Source organism: Brassica oleracea, chromosome C3 (assembly GCF_000695525.1).
Source record: "Brassica oleracea var. oleracea cultivar TO1000 chromosome C3, BOL, whole genome shotgun sequence".
NCBI lineage: Eukaryota > Viridiplantae > Streptophyta > Magnoliopsida > Brassicales > Brassicaceae > Brassica > Brassica oleracea.
Window position 1 is genome coordinate 48,005,609 of NC_027750.1, and position 22,794 is coordinate 48,028,402.

At 28.8% G+C, this 22,794-nt stretch overlaps 2 protein-coding genes across 2 annotated transcripts in view; both read right to left on the minus strand.

Annotated features, from left to right (window-relative positions):
• Positions 1–13,863: 13,863 nt before the first annotated feature.
• Positions 13,864–18,567, minus strand: LOC106334324 (uncharacterized protein At1g24485). The gene is given in 6 exon segments (XM_013772626.1): positions 13,864–14,003; positions 14,118–14,276; positions 14,421–14,474; positions 14,601–15,124; positions 17,287–17,809; positions 18,510–18,567. Coding segments are annotated over 6 exon segments (1,458 nt in total).
• Positions 18,568–20,500: 1,933 nt separating this feature from the next.
• The window catches only part of LOC106333902 (uncharacterized protein At1g24485-like), a 2,828-nt gene continuing 534 nt past the window's right edge, over positions 20,501–22,794 (minus strand). Inside the window, exons 2-5 of the mRNA XM_013772289.1 lie at positions 22,166–22,700; positions 21,305–21,807; positions 20,709–20,879; positions 20,501–20,602 (exon numbers count right to left, since the gene is read on the minus strand). Coding sequence (XP_013627743.1) covers positions 20,511–20,602; positions 20,709–20,879; positions 21,305–21,807; positions 22,166–22,700 — 1,301 coding nt within the window. The 3' untranslated portion in view covers positions 20,501–20,510. The remainder of the gene's footprint in view (positions 20,603–20,708; positions 20,880–21,304; positions 21,808–22,165; positions 22,701–22,794) is intronic.

Below are 22,794 nucleotides of genomic sequence, written 5' to 3' on the forward strand. Positions count from 1 at the left end.
AACATCATATATTTGTATACATTCCTGTAATCTATAGCCTAACAGAAGGCAGGTCGAAGGGTTTTAGCAACTCGACTGAAAGGAGAGGAGAGAGAGTATATAGTTTATAATATTACTAATCTATAGTTGTAATCACATGATAAGATATGGTAAGGCTTAGATATAATAAAAGGATTAGGTAACTTAAATCGTGTTTCGGTGGCCGGTGAGCAACTTCGCCACCGGTCGCCACCCCTTTTGTTTTTTTGTTAACTCCGATTTAGTTCGGATCTCTCTTCGGTTTTGTCCGATTGTAAATTCCGGTTATCGGACGTCTCTTTTTTAGTTACTTGTTTCTTATCTCCTTGCTCTGCTCTTAATCATAACTCCGAAAGACTGTGATGCGTAGATGTATATCGCCTGCTTGATCCTTCACTTCAAGTGGGTGTAAATCTATCTCTGCCATAAAGATGCGCTATGGAGTTAGGCTCTCCTTAAAGGAAGGTTCGAGATGACGCCGTTGCTTGGAGCATCGTATGTTGATGCAAAAACTTTCGTCGTGTTTTGATGAGTTTCTGAATAGTACGGTGTGCCAATCGATGGAGGACTTAATCACCAGTGAAATCTAATGTTTGTCCAAGCTCTTTCGGTTACCTTTAGCGAGGAGAGAATGCTCGGTACATCATTGGAAACTAAATCTAGAAGCTTTTGTGGCAAATATCTTAAATCTATGGTTGGTATTTCGCCGGAGAAGAAGAGCTTCAAGTGATCGGAATTGGCGACGACAAAGCAATGCAGGCTTCCAGATTTCTCTCTCCAGACCACAGGATTCCTACATGTGGACTTCACTTTCTTTTTGTTTATTATAAAAATATGTATGTGGTCTTTAATCCAAGTTGTACTGATCTTTTTAAAATTAATGAAAAGTATGTTGACAAAAAAAAAATGAGAGATATATTAGAGTTCGTAGGAAATATATCAAAGAAGACTCATATAAAAAAACTTTCGAGACTTAAAACGTCTGAGTTCACTAATAGAGAGACTCTTGATATTTGCCTAGTTTATTTAGGTCATAATATGTTGGTATATTCCAATGAGAAAGCCCAAACAATAGGCTTTACGCTGTTACATTTAATAGAAAAATCTGGTAAAAGATAATTCTAAAAAAAAAATATCAACTAATTAAATATATTAAAAATAATAAAAAATATAACACATAACATGTTTTTCTAAATATTTATGATATAATTAAATACTGATATTATTTTTAAAAAATAACTAAAATTTGTTTAAAAAAAATTGAAAACAAAATTCCACATTTGAAAAATATTATTAAACAAATGTGGGTAAATTTATTTTCGTTTTACAACTAACATAAAAACTACAAACTTGACAAATCACAAATTCGAGAAAATCTCTTTGAAAACCACGTTCTTCTTCGTCTGACGTTAAGACTTGCCTAATGGCAATCATTGCATCACCTTTTGAACCCCTATTTCCACCAGTGAAGTAGCAAGTGAAGTGGCAGACGATCTCACAAAACATACTACTCTATTCCAAACCGTTTCCTGCTAAGTAAATAAATTAAATCTTTTGTCAAAAAAATAAATAAATTAAATCACATGACAAGTTTTAATGAATGAAAAATAGTTTAATGCCTCACAGGCACGATTGCTTGATGAGACATCTTCAGCGAAATGTCATATTTTGTTCTGCCTATTATAGTTACTAACATATTTTATAGCGATTATGTAAACAGACTAGGGGCTGTGTTCTTATCTATTAGAAAATGTTAAAATTTAGAGATTCATGGAAAAAAAGACTTCGTTTCTAAGCCCTAAATGTTCAGATCACGGGATTAAATGAAAGAAATGACTTGATTTACGTATTTAAAATTTGTAATGCAATTAAGTTAGTAACATTTCATTGTTTATAAATTCGATCGAATAATATATTCAGAAAGAGGGTTCAGCATTTAGGTTATGTGATTTCAATCGACGTCATGTAATTTTATTTTAGGGCTTGGAACCCTAACCGTTTTGAAATTTGACATTAGTGACCAAAAAAGCGTAGACCGGATTTGAATTAGTAAAACGCGGTTTAAAACCAAAAATTAAAATGTTTGAAAGAAAATGCCACAGTATCAAACAGGAAATAATCGTATATCAGATTTGAATTAGTAAAACGCGGTTTAAAACCAAAAAATTGAAATATGTCAAGGAAAACAACACAATATCAAACAGAGAAATAATCGCAGACCGGAATAGAATTAAGAAAACGCAGTTTAATGCCAAACCATTAAAATGGTTTAAGTGAAAAAATGCAGTATCAAACTGCGCGGAAGGTCTTAATCTAATCTATTAAAAGGGAAGTACATTTTGTACTTAACCATTAGTTTTGCTCAATAATTACTTTCTTATGCCACTGATATTAAACACAGAGTTTTGACTTTTAATTAAATACATGACTTGCCTAATTAATAAACTTGAAAACTACTAAACCAATTCACCTTCCGTTGTCCACATATAGTTCTATAAAATTAATAAAACACAGTGTTTTGCCTTATTACTAAGCCATACAATTAGAAACCGATACTAAACCAAACCATTAAAAATCATCAAATTAGATGAGCTGTTTCCTACCTATGCTAAGAAAACCATTGATAAAACATTGTATTAAATTGTGATTGTACCTTCTTCCTGTATTACATTGCATCTTCATCTTAATAACACCACATGTTTTCTCAGTCGGGAGAATCAAAACACTTATATTAGATAGAAAAAAATCCATGTAATTGATTAAGAAAGCTTGAAAATTGTATTCTTTCGATCATAATGTATATCATGTTTTATACAAATTAAAAAATTCAACATCAAAACAATAAGATAATATCCGTAGAAATTATTCTGTTTAAAATTAAAACTAACCATTTATTAATTTCCTAAAAGAATGACCTTCCTAAATTTATTCCTATATTTTAGCAAATCTTTGTAACAATCACGATATCAAATCATTCACATAACTAGCACAAGATTTTTTAGGTTTCTTATCTTGAAAATCACGTTTAAAATCATATCATTTAACCGGACTAACTTGTTTAGTATTTTATGGGCTTGGTCCATTAAAATATAATTATAGCCTAATCCACATATATTGTGATAAAAATAAAGTTTTAACATTGTAATTAAGTTTTGGCTCATTTTAACAAATTAATTACCAAATAGTTATTTTTTTATTTGTCATGGTGTTAATATAATACATATGGTTTATATATCATCTCATCTATTTATAATTTACATAAGATGTTTTATTTTGAAAATTTTGAATTATAAATTTACATAAATATATAATTACATTATAAATAGGATAATGTAGTTAAATATTACTAATTGACAAATATCTTATATAATAAATCGTTTTGATTTGTCTAATATCTCATCGCGATATAAACAATCAACAACAAATTTAGAAACAATTACTTTTTCATGTTGGGTTTAATTTTGGTAATAAAATTAACCGAGCTTTCTTTTGGGTTTACAACAATCTAAAAACTCAAAAAAAATATGAAACAGTAACATCAATGTTTATTATCTATTAAGTTTGAACATATATCCGCGCGGACGCGCGGATTCAAAATCTAGTTGCTCTTAATGAAAGAGACGGCAAGGCTAATCACTAGGAGAAATTAGAGTAAAAAATCCGAAGTGTAACATGTTTTAATAGTATAGATGATCTCTCCTCTGAAGATGGAAAATTTGAATAGAAAAAAAAAAATCAATTAAGACCCAAGAGGGCAAAAAAATGCAAAATTTGTGCCCGTAAATTTCGAATTTTGTTGTTTACCCAGATTAGAGGATCTATTCATTTTCAAATCAGTGTGTATTAATTAATTTCCAATGATTGATCCCACTTTCATGTACGTGCTTAGCATGCAGAGTATTTGATAATCAAAACAAAATACAGCATTATCTAAGTTAGAAAAAAAAAAGATATAGAAAAGAAGTAGCAATTTGATGAATTCTGTAGTGATAATTTAATTTTGCCAAATATATGAAAAAATTATTCTTCATTTCACTTGATAAATCTAATATATTAATTTAGGGTCATATTTTTTATCCACTTTGGAAGTTTTCAATTAAATTTAAAATGGTCCAACAAGAGATGTAATAATATTTGAAGCATTATAAATAATTCAAACTGATTGATAACTCAATATATTTTTCTAAATAAAAACTGATTAATAATTGAAAGACTAAACCGGTTCCATACTTTTATATTTGTGATTCGTCAACCCACTGGCTATTTTTATTCTAAAATTTTTAATATTCTAAGTTAACATGATATCCACTTAATACCAAATATTGCTCACGATTAATGTAAACCAATTTTCACAATAGTAGGTTATCACATACTATAGTGGGCCATTAATTAAAACTATGCACATAGCATATCTTCATTGACAATGAATGATATGCACGGCTTCTTCTATGTGTAGGTATGCATATATTTTTTGAACATGAGTAAGCACATATTTACGTATTCAATTAATGTATATTTTTTCTGGAAAAACATTAACGTATAATTTTGCTGTCGTATTCCTATACTATGTCAGATTTGTATTAATAAGAATCATGTTTTCATATATTATAGTGAAAATTTATAATCTGATACTAAATCATGCATATGTCATATAAAGTATATAATAATATATATATAAACGAAAATATTATAATATATTTAAACCAATTTTGATTATATATTTTTTAAATATTCCTAATGTATTTACTAATGAAGTTATTTGGAATATAAAAATAAAATTAAAGTTCAAAAATTTGAAATTGAAACAACCTCAAGTCCTTTATAAAAAAAAAAGAAATTGTAAAAACCTATTTACTGTTTTGATATTGATTTAACTAACCTACATCTGCTCAAAATTATTAGGATACCAAGTATTATATACTAACTAATTATATTATACTACTTCAAATTTATATTATATATAAATATAGTCATTATATTATATTCGAATATTTAGTTAGTAACAATCAAAAATTGGTATTTGATATTCATTTAATTATCTTATATTTTCTGAAGTATTAATATACTAATTAAATATCTAACATATTAATTTATAATCCTATTTTTATCTACAGATAAAAGGTTGTCATTTAAATTTTGGACCTATACACTTTTTCATTAATAATATATTGGATATTAAATATATAAATCTGAATATTCTGTTACACTAACTCATTTTTCTTACAAATTATTCGAGAATCAATAAACATAACCGATATTTTTAACAAATAAATTTAATTTTGACATATAATCAATTGATTTAGAGTTCTATTTTTATCTAATTATAAAAGGTTGTCATTTAAATTTTGGACTTGTATACTTTTCCATTAATAGATTAGATTAGATATTAAATTTATAAATCTGAATATTCTGTTACACTAATTCATTTTGCTTACCAATTATTCGGAAATCAATAAACATAACCGATACTTTTACCCAGTGACATTTAATTACAACATACAAAACATCTATCTCTAAATACGACATACACAATACAATATAGTATATCTGAAATCATTTCATCATGTGTTATGTCTTTTTGCATTTCCCACTAAATCATCATCTAATAGGAATTATGAATACATCATTTTAGACAACTTACGAATAACATAAACATAAAAAATAAACTCTTATACAGTATAATACTGCTACGTATTATCAAGATTTTAATATGTGTTGGTAATTAATAACCGGTGCTATAAAGAATTGGTTTAACTAAGCTATTGTCTATTTTTGGTACATATAAATTGTCAAATAATTAGAGCAACTAAACTAAATCAGTTAATTGTGAATTTCCTATATTGTAATGAATAGTATTATACTCTATCATGTATGTAATTAATTTAATTACCATCACATGTTATTTCTAACCCAACATATAATCCATATATTGTTACTAAAAGTTATAATAGCCGCAAATTATGGTCAATATTTATATTATGTAGTTCTCTTTGTTCTTTCCCTATTAAGAATTTATCAAACATAAAACTAATCAAACAAAAATCCTAATAATGATCTATTGCTAGCATATAGAATTAGATGCCGTTTCAAAATATTCAAGATTATTAGCATGAAATGTTTAAATTATGTTTTTGACAAATACTGGAACACATTCATTCTACCCATATTTATATGGGCCCTATTTATATATATAAAAAATAAGATTTACTAAACAAACAAACACGTAACCAAACTATAAGCCATACATTATATACTGAATCAAATTTAAATTTATTGAAATTGTAAAAAAACTTCTAACACTTTTAACGCGGGTCAGAATCTAGTTATATATTATATAGGACTATATATATAATTAGTCATTACTAATATCGAGCTATTACTGAAATATTGTTATTCTAGTGGTAATATAAACTAAATCTTGATCTGTGCATCCGTACAAATTATTTATCATTTTATATAAAATATTTATTTTTCAAAATTTATATTTAAGTTGTAAATATTTTGTTGTTACTCGCTAATTCTATAATAGGTGTTATTCCATGTTATTTGAAAAAAAAATCTAAAAATCTAAATGTTATGATAATTTTTTTGACTGGTGTGAATGTGACAATATGATATTTTGTAGCTTTAGTTGAAGGTGCATATATAGTTTCATTTTAGATTTTATGAATAAATGGTGCTATCTAGATAAAATTTAATTTGTTGATTTTTCTTTTATAATTTCAGTTAGTAGGATAGATATTATTGTGGTATATTCTTAGAATATTTAAATAGTAAACAATTTGTTAAAGATATTTCGTGATGTAGGCGTTCAAAATATATTACATTTAATTTACGTAATTATTATTCAGTTTGTTTGTATTGTTTAGAAGCAATATAATCATTATAGACGATTTGATGATTATTTTCCTCTCAAATATAGAAGGGTTTTTTTCAAAATCAACCTACAATTTGGAGTCAACCCCAAAACTAACATTTTTTTATGTCATTACTATTCCCCTTTGAAAGTTCCAAATCAGCTTTATGTTTTTGAATTATTTACAAAAGTGTAGTTATTAATTAATTATTAAATTATTTCGAAAATGAAAAAAACCTATTACACCTTAAATATTTTTTCTTATTTACAACAATGTCATTATCATCAATTTTCCAACCACCATGAACCACCATTTTTGAGCTCCTAAAAGCTCAAGAATTCAATTTGTAACCACTTTTTCTCTTTGTAAACTAACAAATCTTCATTTTCTCTCATTTCCTCCCCATTTTCATCTAAAAAACTCTCATAACTTCCATTTTTATAATCTAAACTTTCATATTTTCGAGTTTATTTAGTTGTGAGTCGAAAAATGTGGTTCTTTTTGGTCATATTTTGAGCTTGGACGGTGGTAAATAGTGGAAACGAGCTTTACACCGGAAAATGTAACTATTTACTGGATTTTCGTCATTTTTCAAATCTTTAACGCGATAGTATATTGTTTTGTATGTCTACGCTTATGTGTAGACTTATGATGCAGTCTACTTTTCAACACACATGTTACTTTTGCAATTGACCAAAATAATTTTTTTTTGTATAGTAGACTTCCCTAGAAGTCTGCATCTTAACCTTTGAAAACAAAAACAAAAAAGTATGTAGACTTACAAAGAAGTCTACGTAAAGAGGTTAGTTTTTGCAATTGACCGAACTTTGGGCAACTTTTGACTTTTCATAATAGACTTCACCGGAAGTTTACATTATTTAGACTGGTAGGGAAGTCTACAAAAGGACAACTTTGACCAAAACTTTGACTGCGTTGAATAAGTTAGTTTTGTATTTAACTAAAGTGTTATAAAGTTGACCAAATAAAAAAAAATAGTGTACACTTCATATATAGTCTTTTATTTTATTTTGGTCAAATGCAAAACTAACCTGTCGAATTTGGGCGTAGACTTCAGTTGAAATCTACACTTCTGTAGACGTTCATCTCAGTCTATTTGTAGAAAGTCAAACTTGGTCAATTGCAAAACTAATTTGTTCTAAAAAATTAAAAAATGTAGACTGTAAATGAAGTCTACTTTTAAAAGTCAAATCCTGGTTGAATGATGGCCAATTGCAAATACTAACCTTTTCAAATTGTAGACTGCAAAGAAAGTCTACACGTATAAAATCACAACTTTTTTTTTTTAAATACAAATACCAACCCGTGGATTTTTCAATTGCAAAAACTAACCCAAATTATATACCTACTTGACAGTCTACAAACGTAAACTGAAAAGGAAGTCTATTAGTGTGTAGACGGAATATAAAGGCTATGTAGAAAAATCTATAAAAAAGTGGATTTGTGTATTATTCGTAATGTATTTTCAAGATTTTTTTGTTTGACAGTGTGTATTAGTTAATCCTAATGGTCTTGAACTATTTTGAAAAGATAATCTTTTATAATTATGAAATTATCAACATTTTGGTTTCAATATCTAGTTAGCTAATAAGTGTAGACGTCTTTGTAAATCTACTTTGTAATATTATCAAACATGCAATTTTTATTCGCTTATTTTGTACACATGGTGAACTTGTGCATGATGGTTGTACACGTGGTGAACTTGTTGACATGACACAAGAATATTATGATCTCGACAAGAAAACCGAGATGGTGAAGCTAACGTATTCCTTACCATACATAATTTTAGAGCAAATGGATCATGATACTCCTCCTATGCATGTCACAAATGATCGACAAGTACGAAACTTGATCGAGTTATGTAAGACGCATATTGTACGCCTTTGTGTATCAAGACAATGCCAAATAGACTACAAATTTTTGATTTGACTATACGTTAAATAATAAGTATAGACATCTTTGTAAGTCTATAAATGTAGTATGCTGTTAAAGTCTACGTCGTAAATACTATTAAGAGTACATTTGTGTATTAGTCATAATATTTTCACGATTTAATTATATTATAGTGTGTTAGTAGTCTTCGTCTGCGTTTTGTTGTTTGAAGTATACACTTGAGACTTTTTGCAAAATTTTGTGTGTGTTAGTTATTATTTTAGCTTATGAAGGTTTTAATTGTTTGGTTGATTAGAGTATCTTGTGAAAAAAGTTGATAGCTAACAAAAATTAATAATATCATACAAGTGAAATACAACTAAAAAATAATACAATGTTCATAATTATGCATTATAATTATCTACAAATGAATATTTTATTATGAGAAATTATTACAAAGCAATTTATTTGAAAAATATTCGTGAGCGTGTTTGATTTTTCATAATCTTGATGCCTCAAATGAAGTATTGGAAAAGAGTACTTGCAAAGTAAGATAAAGTTATGAGAAAAACATAAGACAAAAAATTAAATCATATTTTACTAGACTTTTTATTAAGTCTATTTAAAAATTATGGTTTAGTAGACTTTAGTTGAAGTATTTTAGTCTTGACTTTTAAGTAGACTCTCTGAGAAAATTTTTAGATCTGGAAAATATATACATAAAAAAATATGAAAATAAGTTTAGATCTAAAAAAAGTTTAGAAAATAGAATATATAAGACAAAATAGTAGTAAATTAAAGACATAAAGTTTGAATATGTAATTTTATTTAAATATAAATACAAAAACACATATTTAAAATCCATAGATGTAAATATTATATTTTTGTATGGAGAAATAACAACCATGAAAGAAAATACTTGCAAAATAAGATATAAGTATTAATAAAACATAGGAAAAAAAAAATTGAAGTCATATTTTTGTAGACTTTCAATTAAGTCTGCTTAAAATTAGCGGTTTAGTATACTTTTTGGAAGTCTACTGGATTAGCTTATAAGTAGACTTCATTAGAATTCTACATTATCTAATAATTTTCAGATTTGAAAAAATTTGTACATTTTGAAATATGAAAAATAGTTTTAAATCTGAAAATGCTTCAAAAATATAATTTGTAAAATAAAATAGTAGCAAAGTAAATGCACAGATTTTGAATCTATAACTTTATTTGAATACGAACATATAAATACACATTTAAAATCTATAGATTTAAAACTTATATTTTTATAGTAAAAGATGAAAACCATGAATGATTGTACCTATTAAAACAAGATAATGTTGTGAATAAAAATACAAATTTAAAATCTATAGATCAAAGACTTATACTTTTAGAGAAGATGAAAACCATGAATGATAATACCTACAAAATCAAGATAATATTGTGAGAAAGACATAGCATAAAAACACACATTTAAAATTTATAGATCTAAAACTTACATTTTTAAAGGAGAAGATGAAAACCATAAATCATAATACCTAAAATAACAAGATAATATTGTGAGAAAGACACGAGAGAGTTTTAGTGAAAAAAGAGAGAAATGAGAGAGTTTTAGAGAGAAGGGAGAGAGTGTTAGAGAGAAGTGAGAGAGAGTTTTAGAAACTTTTGCAGCAATTTTAGAGAGAAATTATGTAAATTTCATTTATATAGGGAGACAAAAGTTGTAACTAGATTGAAATTTACGACACTGCAGACTTCTTTTGAAATTTACTAAAATTAAATTTGGTTAAAATTAATTTGGTTAAATCTGGCCAGGTTAAATTTGGTGGGAGTAGATTTCTTTATTAGTCTGCACCGGTAAGAATTTGTTGGTTACATCCGGTTATGTTAAATTCGTTAAGAGTAGACTTCTTTATCAGTCTACATATATTTTAATTTTCCTACTTCCTTTATTGTTTTAGCAATTTATATATGAATTAATAAATTTCTTTCTTTATTTTTTAATATTTAAAATATACAATTTCATATTTTAAACTTTAAAAGAATGATAATTTTTTTAAACACTAATTACAGTAGACTAAATTGTAATTCTACAAAACCCTAAACTACAAAACTCAAACCCTGAATGTTTGCTTGATAATCAAAAGAGTATCAATTATTGTATCAAATATCCACGTATACCAAATATAAACTACTAATACTAATATACAAATTCTAATCAATAAAACAAAAAAAATATCAATCTAAAATCTAACCCTAAGAATCTAACCTTAAAAGACATAACATGCTACAATCTTTTGTTCTAAACCATAAACATTGTCTAACACATGTACCAAATCAATATATATTCTTTTAAAATTTTCAGTTATATAAAATTTTCATTTCTAAACTTCATATTAAACCTTATATTAATGATTAGTTCAAAGTTTCACAAAAATTATTTTTCTACATTTATAAAATTAATTTATAAGTTCAAATTACGATGTAGAGTTGTATTGACGTCTACAAATATGTAGACTTTCATTTTTACGTGTAGACTTACGAATGACAGAATTGTAAAATAACTTTTTGGTTTTTTGTTTGGTCATAAGGGTTATATAGCACTTTTACTACTCTTTTAGGTTGATTTTGCATTTGATTGAATATGAGGTTTACTTTTATGGTTAGAATCAATATTTAGGTTGTTTTTAGCAAAAGCCCCAATATAGAAAGCAATTGATCTTACGATTATTTTGATATAGATTCTTAAAAAGATTTGATTTTAAATTTTGATTTCCCCACATAGGAACCGTTAATTTTAGTTCAAATATTGAATAAACCAGTCTTTTAATCTAGGATTATATAGACCATATGAAGGGTTGGTTCTATAAAAAAAGATTGAGAGGTTTGTATCATCTTTTTCATTAACATCCATTACAGACGAATGTCTGATATGAAACTTATCAGATTCATCATTTTCTAAATGTTATCTCCTGTGGATTATTATGTTTTCGGTTTTTTTTTTATATTAGAAAATGTAATGACCGGTTGAATTACTAATTTTATATTTTATGTTATGTATGGTGGATGAATGTTTGAAAAGATACAGTAATATGCTTACAATTGGGTTTAACAAATTAAATGAAAGCTGTCGGTCTACATGTCAAAATCATATTTAAATTTTGTAGTGTGATACCCATAATCGATAATATATTAACTAAATCTTTAAATTAATATTTTAATATTCATGTTTAAGTTTTGTATAATATTCTGATATATATTTAAGTTCAGTCAAATAAGAATTGGTACCAAAAAAGTGGTAAACATGAAAATTTCTCAATATTCATTTTTATATTAATTTTCGTGTATAAATAAAAGAAATTCAATTTATACTGATATTGTTATATAATAATTTAAATTAAATAACTTCAGAAATCATTTTAAAAAGATTTTGTTAGATTTTTTTAGAAAACATATTCATTTGTATTTCAAATAAGAAAAGATAAACATATAATGGTCCAAATTAGAAAACCACACATCTAATTAATATTCATTTCCCCTGCAGCGATTTTGAAAAAAAAAATGAAAAAAATTAGCTATTGTTGGTCTCTATTTCTATCAGCTGTTTAACAAGTTTGATTAGTAGAGTTGATGACAAAGCATTAGCAACATGTTATAGAATCAGTATGCTACAATAGCAAGCTCTTATAAATGTAATTAATATATTGATTGGTAAAGCAGTTAATGATTCATATATAAAATTAGTATTATAATATATAATTGGAAAAATTTGGAAAAATACTTTTACATGAGATTATATTTTGAAAACTACACTATCTTTTTATTTCTTTGAAAACTACACTTATTCTGCAATGACTAAATTGACCAAATTTAATGTTTATATTATATAACATTTAATTTACTATTTTCAAAAATAAAATATAACAACGAAAGAAATGGAACCAGAGAGGAAATATAAGAAGCAAATGGTGCATTGATGTATATTTTCTTTTTCTACTACAATTTGTTTTTTTTTATCAACTACTACAATTTGTTATTTACAGTATTTTTCTTCTTTGACTAGATTCTAGAGAAGAAATGATGTTTTATGATCTTTGTAAATCTAGAGCACGTAATAAATCTAGCAGTTATAATTTCTTAACATACTTTTTCACTGTTCTTAAAAAATGTGTGTGGTTCAACCCATTCATCCTTCAATGCCGTAAAGATATCAAGAATGAACAACACGGAGAGTTTTTTTTTAATTTCAAGTTTATTTACCACAAAACACAGATAATAATATTTTCCAAGTTTAATTTTTAGTTATATACTTCCTAAATTAATAGTATGATTATAAAAAATTACTAATTAAAACAAGGATAAAAACGTTTTATTACATGTAACAAAGTCTAGTTTTCAAAAAAAAAAAAAAACAAGTGTATTTTTCAAATTACAAATCACAAATAAGGTATTTTTCAAATTATCCCTATATAATTTGCTTATTTATGAATAATATAGATATATTATTATAATATATATGATATATCTGTATATCAATTTTTATTGATAATAATTAAATATATATAATTAATTATATTTTATAAAAATTAATTTTGTCTAATGAATTAATTTTTATTTTTTAAACAATTTTTTTAAAAAAGATTTTTTAATATTTTTAAAATAATATAGTTTTAGATATAAATTTATTTTTGTGATATTTTTTTTTGTCATCGTGATATTATTAGATAATACAAATAAATTATATTAAGTTACTGTAAAGATTTTATAATTTCTAAATATAAATGCTCTAGATAGAGAGCATCTGCATCATCTAATTACTAATTTAAATGCATTTTATAAAATTGCTGATTAGATAATAAAAAGCATATTGATGTAAATCACATATGATAAATATATATATATATATGTGTGTGTGTAATAAAATATTTTATACGTAAATGTCTCTTTTTAATGTCCCAACAAGAATAAATAATTGAATGTGATTAACGACACGTACGACATGAACACCGTAAAGAACAAAAAGAACTCACAAATTTAGAAAGAAAATGAAAAGTTATTGGAAAGACATACAATTGAAGGTAAAAACATTGAAATCATATGATGTTCAATGTTGTTGCGTTACATACGAGTGATTTACTCCAATCAGGTCGTCGATATCTCCCATGTCTGCCTCATTTGTAGACTGGTTAGCTTCGTTCCCTGTCTTTTGTCCAAATGGGGATGCTCCAGTCCCCGTTTGAGCAACTATCATCAAAACATTTAAAACAATCATATTATGTAGTATATGTAAAACAAAGAGATCAAACTCTTTGTATACAGTACAAATTCTACCAAACATATCAAGAGACCAATGTCTACCTGTGGACGTTGGCAATGCCAGTCCTTGCAGCCTTGATTTGCGACGATTTGCCAAGACAATAGCAACGATAGCTTATACGATAATAACAAACACTACCGCGGATACCGCACCGACTATAATTGGCAGTTTAGTTTTCTTTGCTTCATTGGTTGACCCACCTACATCGATATCAAAATGTACTGCTTTTTACTTGCATTTCTTCATCTATGATCTATAACGCATAAAGATATCTCCTGTATATATGGGTTAGTTTTCTCATCAATATCGCAAACTAGAATGGAAAGAAAAGTCGAAAAATCAACCTGAGCTCCCTTCATTGCTTCCTCCCGCTTGTCCTTTTCCAGTCCCACCAGAGCCTTAACACAAAAGTTAAAAAATATATATATTAAATTACGTATGCAACTATAAAGTTTATGCATTTTTGGGAATTAGGGATTTTAGTCCGAAACCAAGACTACTCACTGAAAAATGCATTTAAAAACCTCCAGGTCCGTCGCTCCCAGATCCGCCTCCTCCACCACCACCACCTGTTCCTGATCCGCTTCCACCTCCATTTTCGCTTCCTTCTCCGCTTTTACCAGAACTTATCACATAAAGCTCCAACGCATTAATCATGGGCGGTAAAAGCGCACCAGTTGTGGACTGGAACACTAGCTGGGAGCTCGAGCTGGCCAGGACGTCTCTGACTACCACTTGGGTAGCTTTTCCATACACTGGCACAACTGCACCCGTGCCGACTTTCTTAGTGCCAAATAAAATGTTGAACGATCGTACACTCATCTGGATAGGCTCCGAGAAATACATAGCCAAGTAAACAGGAACTCCTCCCGTTGGAAGAGTGGGGTCGACTAGTGCTAAGCTATCCCCGCTCCAAGAGTTACGGAGAATGGACACAGGCGGCTTGTTTGATGCATCAGAGGTATCGATAGATGCAGCCGAGGATGGTACTCCTGTCAATAATATGTTTAGCTCGGGAGGAAGCCAGAACCTACCGTAAAGATCCGATCTAAAAAATGAAAAGAAAAAGTTATCAGAGCGTAGGTATTGGAGGTTGGCTCTGTTTTTGAGCAAATGCTGTTTTTCCTTTCTATGATTTGTGCTAGGGCTGTTTTGTCTCAGTTGGTACGTTTTGTTTCAATGTTACGTTTTGTTTCGTTGGTCTCTTTGACTATTTTAATGCAATCTTCGGAGTTTAAAAAATAAAAAACCAAAACCCAAGAATCTAATTCCTATGTGTCGGTTTCTCGTTAATTCTTAGAATGGTTGATTACATATATATCTTTAATGAGCTGAAAATAAAATATTACCATTAATAACAACTATTTTTAATTCTTTTTTCTAAATACAAATTAAATAATATTTTAACTAAATTTTCCTTTTTGGAACAGTACAGAACAAAAGAAAAAGGAAAATTTATAAAATATATACTTATAGATTTTTATATGCAAACGACTTTAAATTTTACTTGCTTTTATCTTTTCCCAAAAAACATAAATAAAAAATATTTTAAAAATATTTTAAAAATATTTCCTTATATATATAAACCTCGACATCACAAAACAAATTAAAAATTTAACTAATTTATACATTCTTTTTTATAAAATTATAATATTTTATCAAATCTTAATAAGAAAATGATTTTAAAACATAAACAGATCATCTAATACTATATATTTTACAAAAAATAATTACATAGATATCTTAATGAACTAAAAATTATACCTAAATACCATCAGAGATAATTATTTTATTTCCTTTTAAATTAAATTTTAATTAACTTTTAACTTAAATTTCATTTTTAACAATAGCACATAAATAATACAACTAAATATTTATAAAATATAAAAATATAGATTATATAAAACAAAATTTATTTTTATTTTTATTTATATTTTTTCCAAAAATCATAAACAAAAATAAATATCAATAAATTTTAAAATATAGACTTCTACTCCATTTTATCGAAAACAACATATATAAAATTATACATAAATATATTTATCAATCAAAGGAAAACCTAAAAAAAATCTGATTAACAAGATTATTCTTATTTTAGTCTAACTATAACCAAAACATTATGATTTATTTCAAAAACAAATTGTTATAGCCCAATATACCCAAGATAAATAATGAAACCAATCAAAATATGAACATTAAATCAACCGATTATTATGATTTATCTATTATATACTCATGTATGTGCATGAATTTTAAAATATTATAAGTTATGTTTATTAATGCATATCTGATTTAATAAATTTAGTTTTTAAACAAGATATATCAATAAGAAAGTATTACCCTAACTAATAAGAATAATCGCCAATTTAAAGAAATAAATGCAACACAAGAAATCAAAATGAATACTTAAACAATACAAATATTGTATTTGAAATTATATATCTAATTAAGATGAAAAATAAAATTTTTTTGTATTTATCATACAAACAAATTACAAAATTCCTTAAGACTTATCAATAAACAAAAGGAAATATTTATAAGTATTATAATATATTTATTTTGTAAATGTTTACTCTCATGCATGAACACCGAAAAATCACCTAATTAACTTGTAAGTATTGGTTTAATCCGGGGCACTTTACATATTTTATGTTGGTTTGATCGTTGTTAAATATGGTGTATATGTTTGATTTTAGGTACTTTTAAAAATCAAATTTTCAAAATTTTCGTTTTCTTATCAACATTTGTTTTGCAATTTCTTCCATTTACATTTAGAGAATTTGTAACGGGAGTCTCTCACCATAAGTTTCTCATCAAAAATTAAATTAGAGAATTTTCAAAAGTTTAAGAGATACATGTTTGAAAGATTTTGACATGAGTCTCTTAAGCTTTTGAGAAACTTTTTAATTAATTATTATCTTTTAGAGATTCATATAAGAGATTTCTATTACGGATGGCCTTATAATTTACAAACTTTTTGAGATTAAAACGGAGGATGTTATCATTTCATTTGAAATAAAACACATTTTAGTCATGAACACATTACTAAAAGAAAATATAATTGAAAGGTAATTTTTTGGAATTCTAAATAAAAATCATAAAAAGTAAAGTTTATAACTAGAAGATATATGCCAATTTACTCATTGCCAACGAAATTCAATATTATGTTACTTTTGGTATTTATGTTACTTATATGACAATGTTAATTACCTTATAGTTTCTATTGTGCCATACGCAATTCGTTGTTGGTAAGATAAACCTTCACCGGGACCCAGTCCGTCATACATGCCAGCGGCCAAGTCAACAACTTCAATGGATGATACAAATGGGCTTGATGACGAAGAGGTACGCACAAAACATACGTTTGTCTCTCCGCTGGCCGGAGCATATATCAGCTCCAAAGTGTACGGTGCGAATGCTGAAGATATTGACACGGTGCCTCGGTGTTTCCCTTCAAAAACTACGCTGAAGGTTGGGGATGAAGACTTCCCGTCATAGTTTCCTTAGTAAAACATCGTTCGCACTAGGACTTTTCCGCCTTTTGTTACCGGAATTTTATAGCAGTTGGATTCGCCGGTGGGGAAGTACCTGAGTGTGGTGAGGGCTTTCTTGACGGTGGTGGAAGCAACCGTGGCCGATTCTCCGGATGTGATGAAGTCTTTGTCCCCGACCCATTTTATGTTGTTGGCATCTACGCCCGATAATGACGTTCCGCAGTCTATGTTTACACCTGAAATTGATCATGCATGCATGAATCATTATGGTGTCATGATGATGATGATGACTATGATGTGAATCATAGCTAAAAATAGATTTATGCATCCAACTTTGAGGCAAATAATTTTGTGCTATATATGTGATATAACAACGTAACTAAAAACATTGTGTAATTCCATAATAAGCCCCCATTGTATTCATTGTATAATCTAAGACTATTAATCTATATAACAATTATTCTTTTTGAAATAAGTTGTTGCCTTGAAATTTCTGTTCTAGATAACGTAAATTTAGAACCTAGCATAAAATAATCTCCAGTAAGAAGTTTTCTGAAAAAAACGTGACTAAGACATTTGTTTCACGCTTCATGTGTGATGGGGGTTTAGGAAAATTTCACACGGTCGCTATATAGATCTTTGTGACCATATGATAACAAAATTTTGTAAACGTTGATAACAAAATTTTGCAAACGTTTATGGGAAACCGCATCATATACAAAAGACTAAACACAAGTCGACGAAAATAAAACATGAAAATGACCCTTTAATCATGTGGATTGATCCAGACCAAGGTGTTCAAATTAACGACTAGATCCAAGACTTTGGTGCACTAAACCAACCTGGTTGGGTTCTAAGAAAGAACTTACAATATGTATGATTGAAAAAAACTATTTACAACAAGAGATTAGTTACAAATTAATAGATAGTTTACTTACTCTTGAGAGAGGGTTATGGTGGAAAGAAAAAAGAGAAGAAAAAGCGAATCAGAAGCCATGGTGGGAGCAAAATTTTCAACTAATGCTCTATTCAACATCTATGCACGCACATTTTTATATATGTTACGTCTGCAGAATCGAGCTGTTTATTAGTATCTTAAAACCAAGTTGGAATCGAACATGAAAACATTTTATAGCTTTAACATTTTTATTTTCCAGCTGGGAAATAATAAATTCTTCGACAACCGGCAAGTACAGGATATTCCTACATTATGTGCATTTAATCTTGACATTTTCAAACTCATCCTACAATGTCAGGAATATGCATTGCTGTTGTTTCTTTTAGTAATCAATTTTAGGGTTTTCAGTTTCCTCTACCCAGTTTGTTTGACAGATCAAATAAACATTTCGTGGATTTATTTAATTCTGATCACTTAATGTGACCGGCAAGTTAGTCTCTTTTATCAGCTAGTTGCAAATTAATCAGTGTATCGAATAATTCTCAATTACAATACTATGTAGCCAACTCGGTTTTGACTTTTTGACACTGATACAGTTATTGTACACAATTTGAGGTTTTATTTGACACACAAAGAAATAAACAACAACAACTTGACCGCATTGTATTTGTAATCTTCGTTGGTTTGACGCTAATGTGATGTGAGCAGCAAGACGCAAGACAATAACCACCCGATCAGAGAAACAAAATGTTTTGATTTATTTCCTCTCTAATCGAATACTTCATTAGACCACATTTGTTTCAACTCCATATAATTAAGGGCAGAGGAAGACACAGACATGGAAAGCGTGGTCGACGTGGGCTATGGCTAAAGCTTCTGTGATGACTTTATTGTTCAGCTTCCTAGCTTGAACGACATCAGGGTTTATAATAAATTTTTAAATTATTTACTTATTGCTTCAAACTCTTTCTTTTTGCAATATGTATGACCATATGTTTTAACAAGATGTAACTGCCAACTTTCTCATAAAATTAATGATAAATAGATATATATATATATACACTTATTCTTGGGTTCACTAGCCAATAGAATTATATTATTTCATATTTGATATCTTTTAAAAAAAAAGAAACAAAATATTGTCAAGTTATACTATGTTTTTAAAATAAATAGGTAACAATAAAAAATAAAAATAGTAGTTGTTACAAAAAAAAATATTTTTAACGTCGTTAGTAATACATTAAATCCTAAACCCTAAATCCTAATCCCTAAATCCTAATCCCTAAATCCTAAATGCTAAACCCTAAACCTTTGGATAAATCTTAAACCCTTGGATAAATCCTAAACTCTAAATCAAAAACACTAAAACACTCAAGGGTTTAGGATTTAGGGTTTGATGTTTAGTGTTTAGGATTTATCCAAGGGTTTCGGGTTTACCCAAGGGTTTAGGGTTTAGGAATTGGGTTTAGTGTTTTGCTGACGACGTTAAAAATTATTAAATATTTTTAAAAAAATTCTTTTTTTGTAACTACTATTATTTTTATTTATTTTTTACCTTATTATTTTAAAAACATAACACAACTTAACAATATTTTGTTTACTTTTTTGAAAGATATCAAATATAAAATAACGAAATCCTATTGGTTGGTGAACTAGGGTTCCTAAGGATGAACCCAAAAATAACTCTCACATATATATATATATATAAATTAAAAAAAAAACGTCTAACCAACTCCGGCATGCATTACCTAATTCCTTCCTTTCCATATGTACAACGACAATCCATGTATAACAATTAATTTTACTATCATGATCTATCCGGTAACTCTCATGTTCCATATTAGAACCATCTTGGATCAGTAAAATCAGTGATAATGCCCATATCTGTAAAGAGAATGTGATGAAAACATGAGTTTAATAACAAACGTTGGTCGGATTACAATTAATAGAATACTCTTTATAAGAAAAAATATCACAAATTTTAAAATTACACTTAGAATTAAAACACATGGATGTAGCTCGTTGACAACTAGGAACCAATTTCAATGATGATCTTGAACAACATAAGAGTGGTCTGTATCACTAGCAAATTGCTGTTCAACTAGAGGTGACATTCCGGTGCCTGTTCCATTCCCTTGAAAATATACAGATAGTAACGATTACTTGTCATCGGTACTAATTTTTTCAATCCAGTAATATCTACGTACGTAACACTTTAGTCATCAACTATATAGACATACCTGTGGACGTAGTTGGTGTGGTATTGGACTGTGGCTTAGCATTTTGACGCTTTCTCAAGAAAATAGCTCCAAACGTTGATGAGAGAATTGCAAACGCAGAGGCGAACGTAACTCCAAGAATGAGTGGTAATTTGTTTTTCTTGTTCTTTCCTCCGTTGTTTTTTGCCCCACCTATAGCCATCAATTCATAGAAGCTTGTCCAGTTAGTTGTTTGTATAAAAGTACTAAAATTAAATCATGTATTATACCATTATTAAAACGAGGAGTTATTTGCCGAATGAAAACAGGTAAAATCCTTAACTACGGATGATTACTGCTCGCAATTGATTTTTTTTATCAGTGGTGTGGATCATGTTTCATATTAGAAAATAGTGTCAGATTTAATAAATAAGGGGGAATTAAAGATAAAAAAACGTTCGTAGTTATGTTGCCACTCCACCAGAACCTTATTAGTTACCACTATACCAAACGAAATAAATTAATATCTTTCAAGCAAAAGGTGATGGGGGTTTATGGTTCAGTATGATACTTTTATTTCACTGTTTTTTTTTTGTAGCATACTATTATTTCACTTGAAACTAAAAATAAAAACTAACCTCCAGAATCATTATTACCAACGCTGCTTTGGCTTCCGCCTCCACCATTCCGGCTGTTACTTATCGAAAACAGCTCCACACCGTTAATGATGGGTGGCAAAACCGAGTCACCAGTGGACTGAAATATTATTTGGGACACTGACGTGGCCACTACATCTCTTAAAACAACTTGAGTTGCTTTCCCAAAAACTGGATTGATGGGACCCGAACTCACTTGGGTCTCATCCAAGAAAACGTTGAATGACCGTTTTTGGGTCTGACCTAGAGTCTGAGGCTCCGAGAAGTAAAGAGCCAAGTATACCGGCACACCAGTTAAGGGGAGCGCCAAGTTAGAGAGTTTTATGCTTTCTCCTAACGATGACGATGACTTCGACATAACAACCTCTGGCGGCTTGTTCGACGCCCCTGTGATGTCTATTGACGGGGCTGAGGTCGTTAGATCGGTCAGTGTATCATCGGCGCCTAACGGGTACCATGGCCTACCATAAGGATCTAACGGGTAGCTAAAATAAGTTTTCAAAAACCAAAATTAGATACAATAATTAAGTCAGTATTTGATGTCAAAAAAAAAAAAATTAAGTCAGTATTTTAAAGAAGTTTCGGGCCTTTGCCAATATTTCTTTCAAATTGGGATCAACATAGACTTTTGGGGACTTCAGTTTAGTTAGAATTTAGAAAACAACGTTATTTAAAATTTTACCTGCCTAAAATAATTATATGTTTTAAGAATACGATTATATGGGTGTATACAGTTATTTAATTTCGAGCTCCATGTTTTTAAAATAGGCAACCCTTTGACCAAAAAAAGGCATATATGAAACCCCAAACATTTTTTGTTTTTGTTAAAGGCTCTGTGTATACCTTATAGTCTCTTTGGCACCGCAAGCAGTTCTTTGTTCGGTAATCAGACCTTCACTGGGACCAAGATCGGCATACATTCCGACGTCTAAGCTGTAAACCTCAATGGACGATATAAAAGGGTTATCGGATGGAGACGTACGGAGGAGGCATACGCTAATACTCTCATTCCCGGGAGAAAATATCAACTCCGAGTAATAGAACGTCTCCTCGTTGTTTAGCAAAGACTCAGTGATTTCCACAGAATCGCGGTGTTTCCCATCATACACCAAGTCGAAAGATGGCGGGGAAAAGTTACCATCGTAGTTCTCGTAGTAAAACTTTGTCCTCACGAGTGTTTTCTGGCGTATTGCCACCGGAATGTTGGTGTAGCAGTTGGTTTGCCCGGTTGAGAAGTACCGGAGGGTGTTGAGCGGCTTCGTAACGACGTCTGGAATCTTCATGGGCTCGCCGGTCGTGACGAAGCCTTTATCTCCGACCCATGTTACATTGTTCGAGTCTACGTAGGACCCCGTTGATCCACAGTCGATGTTTATACCTAATGATACAACAGACCCAAATAAAGATAAGTGAGTTAAAAAAATAATTGAAGTTGGTAAAAGCTAATAATAAATTACTAATGTTGTGGGGGC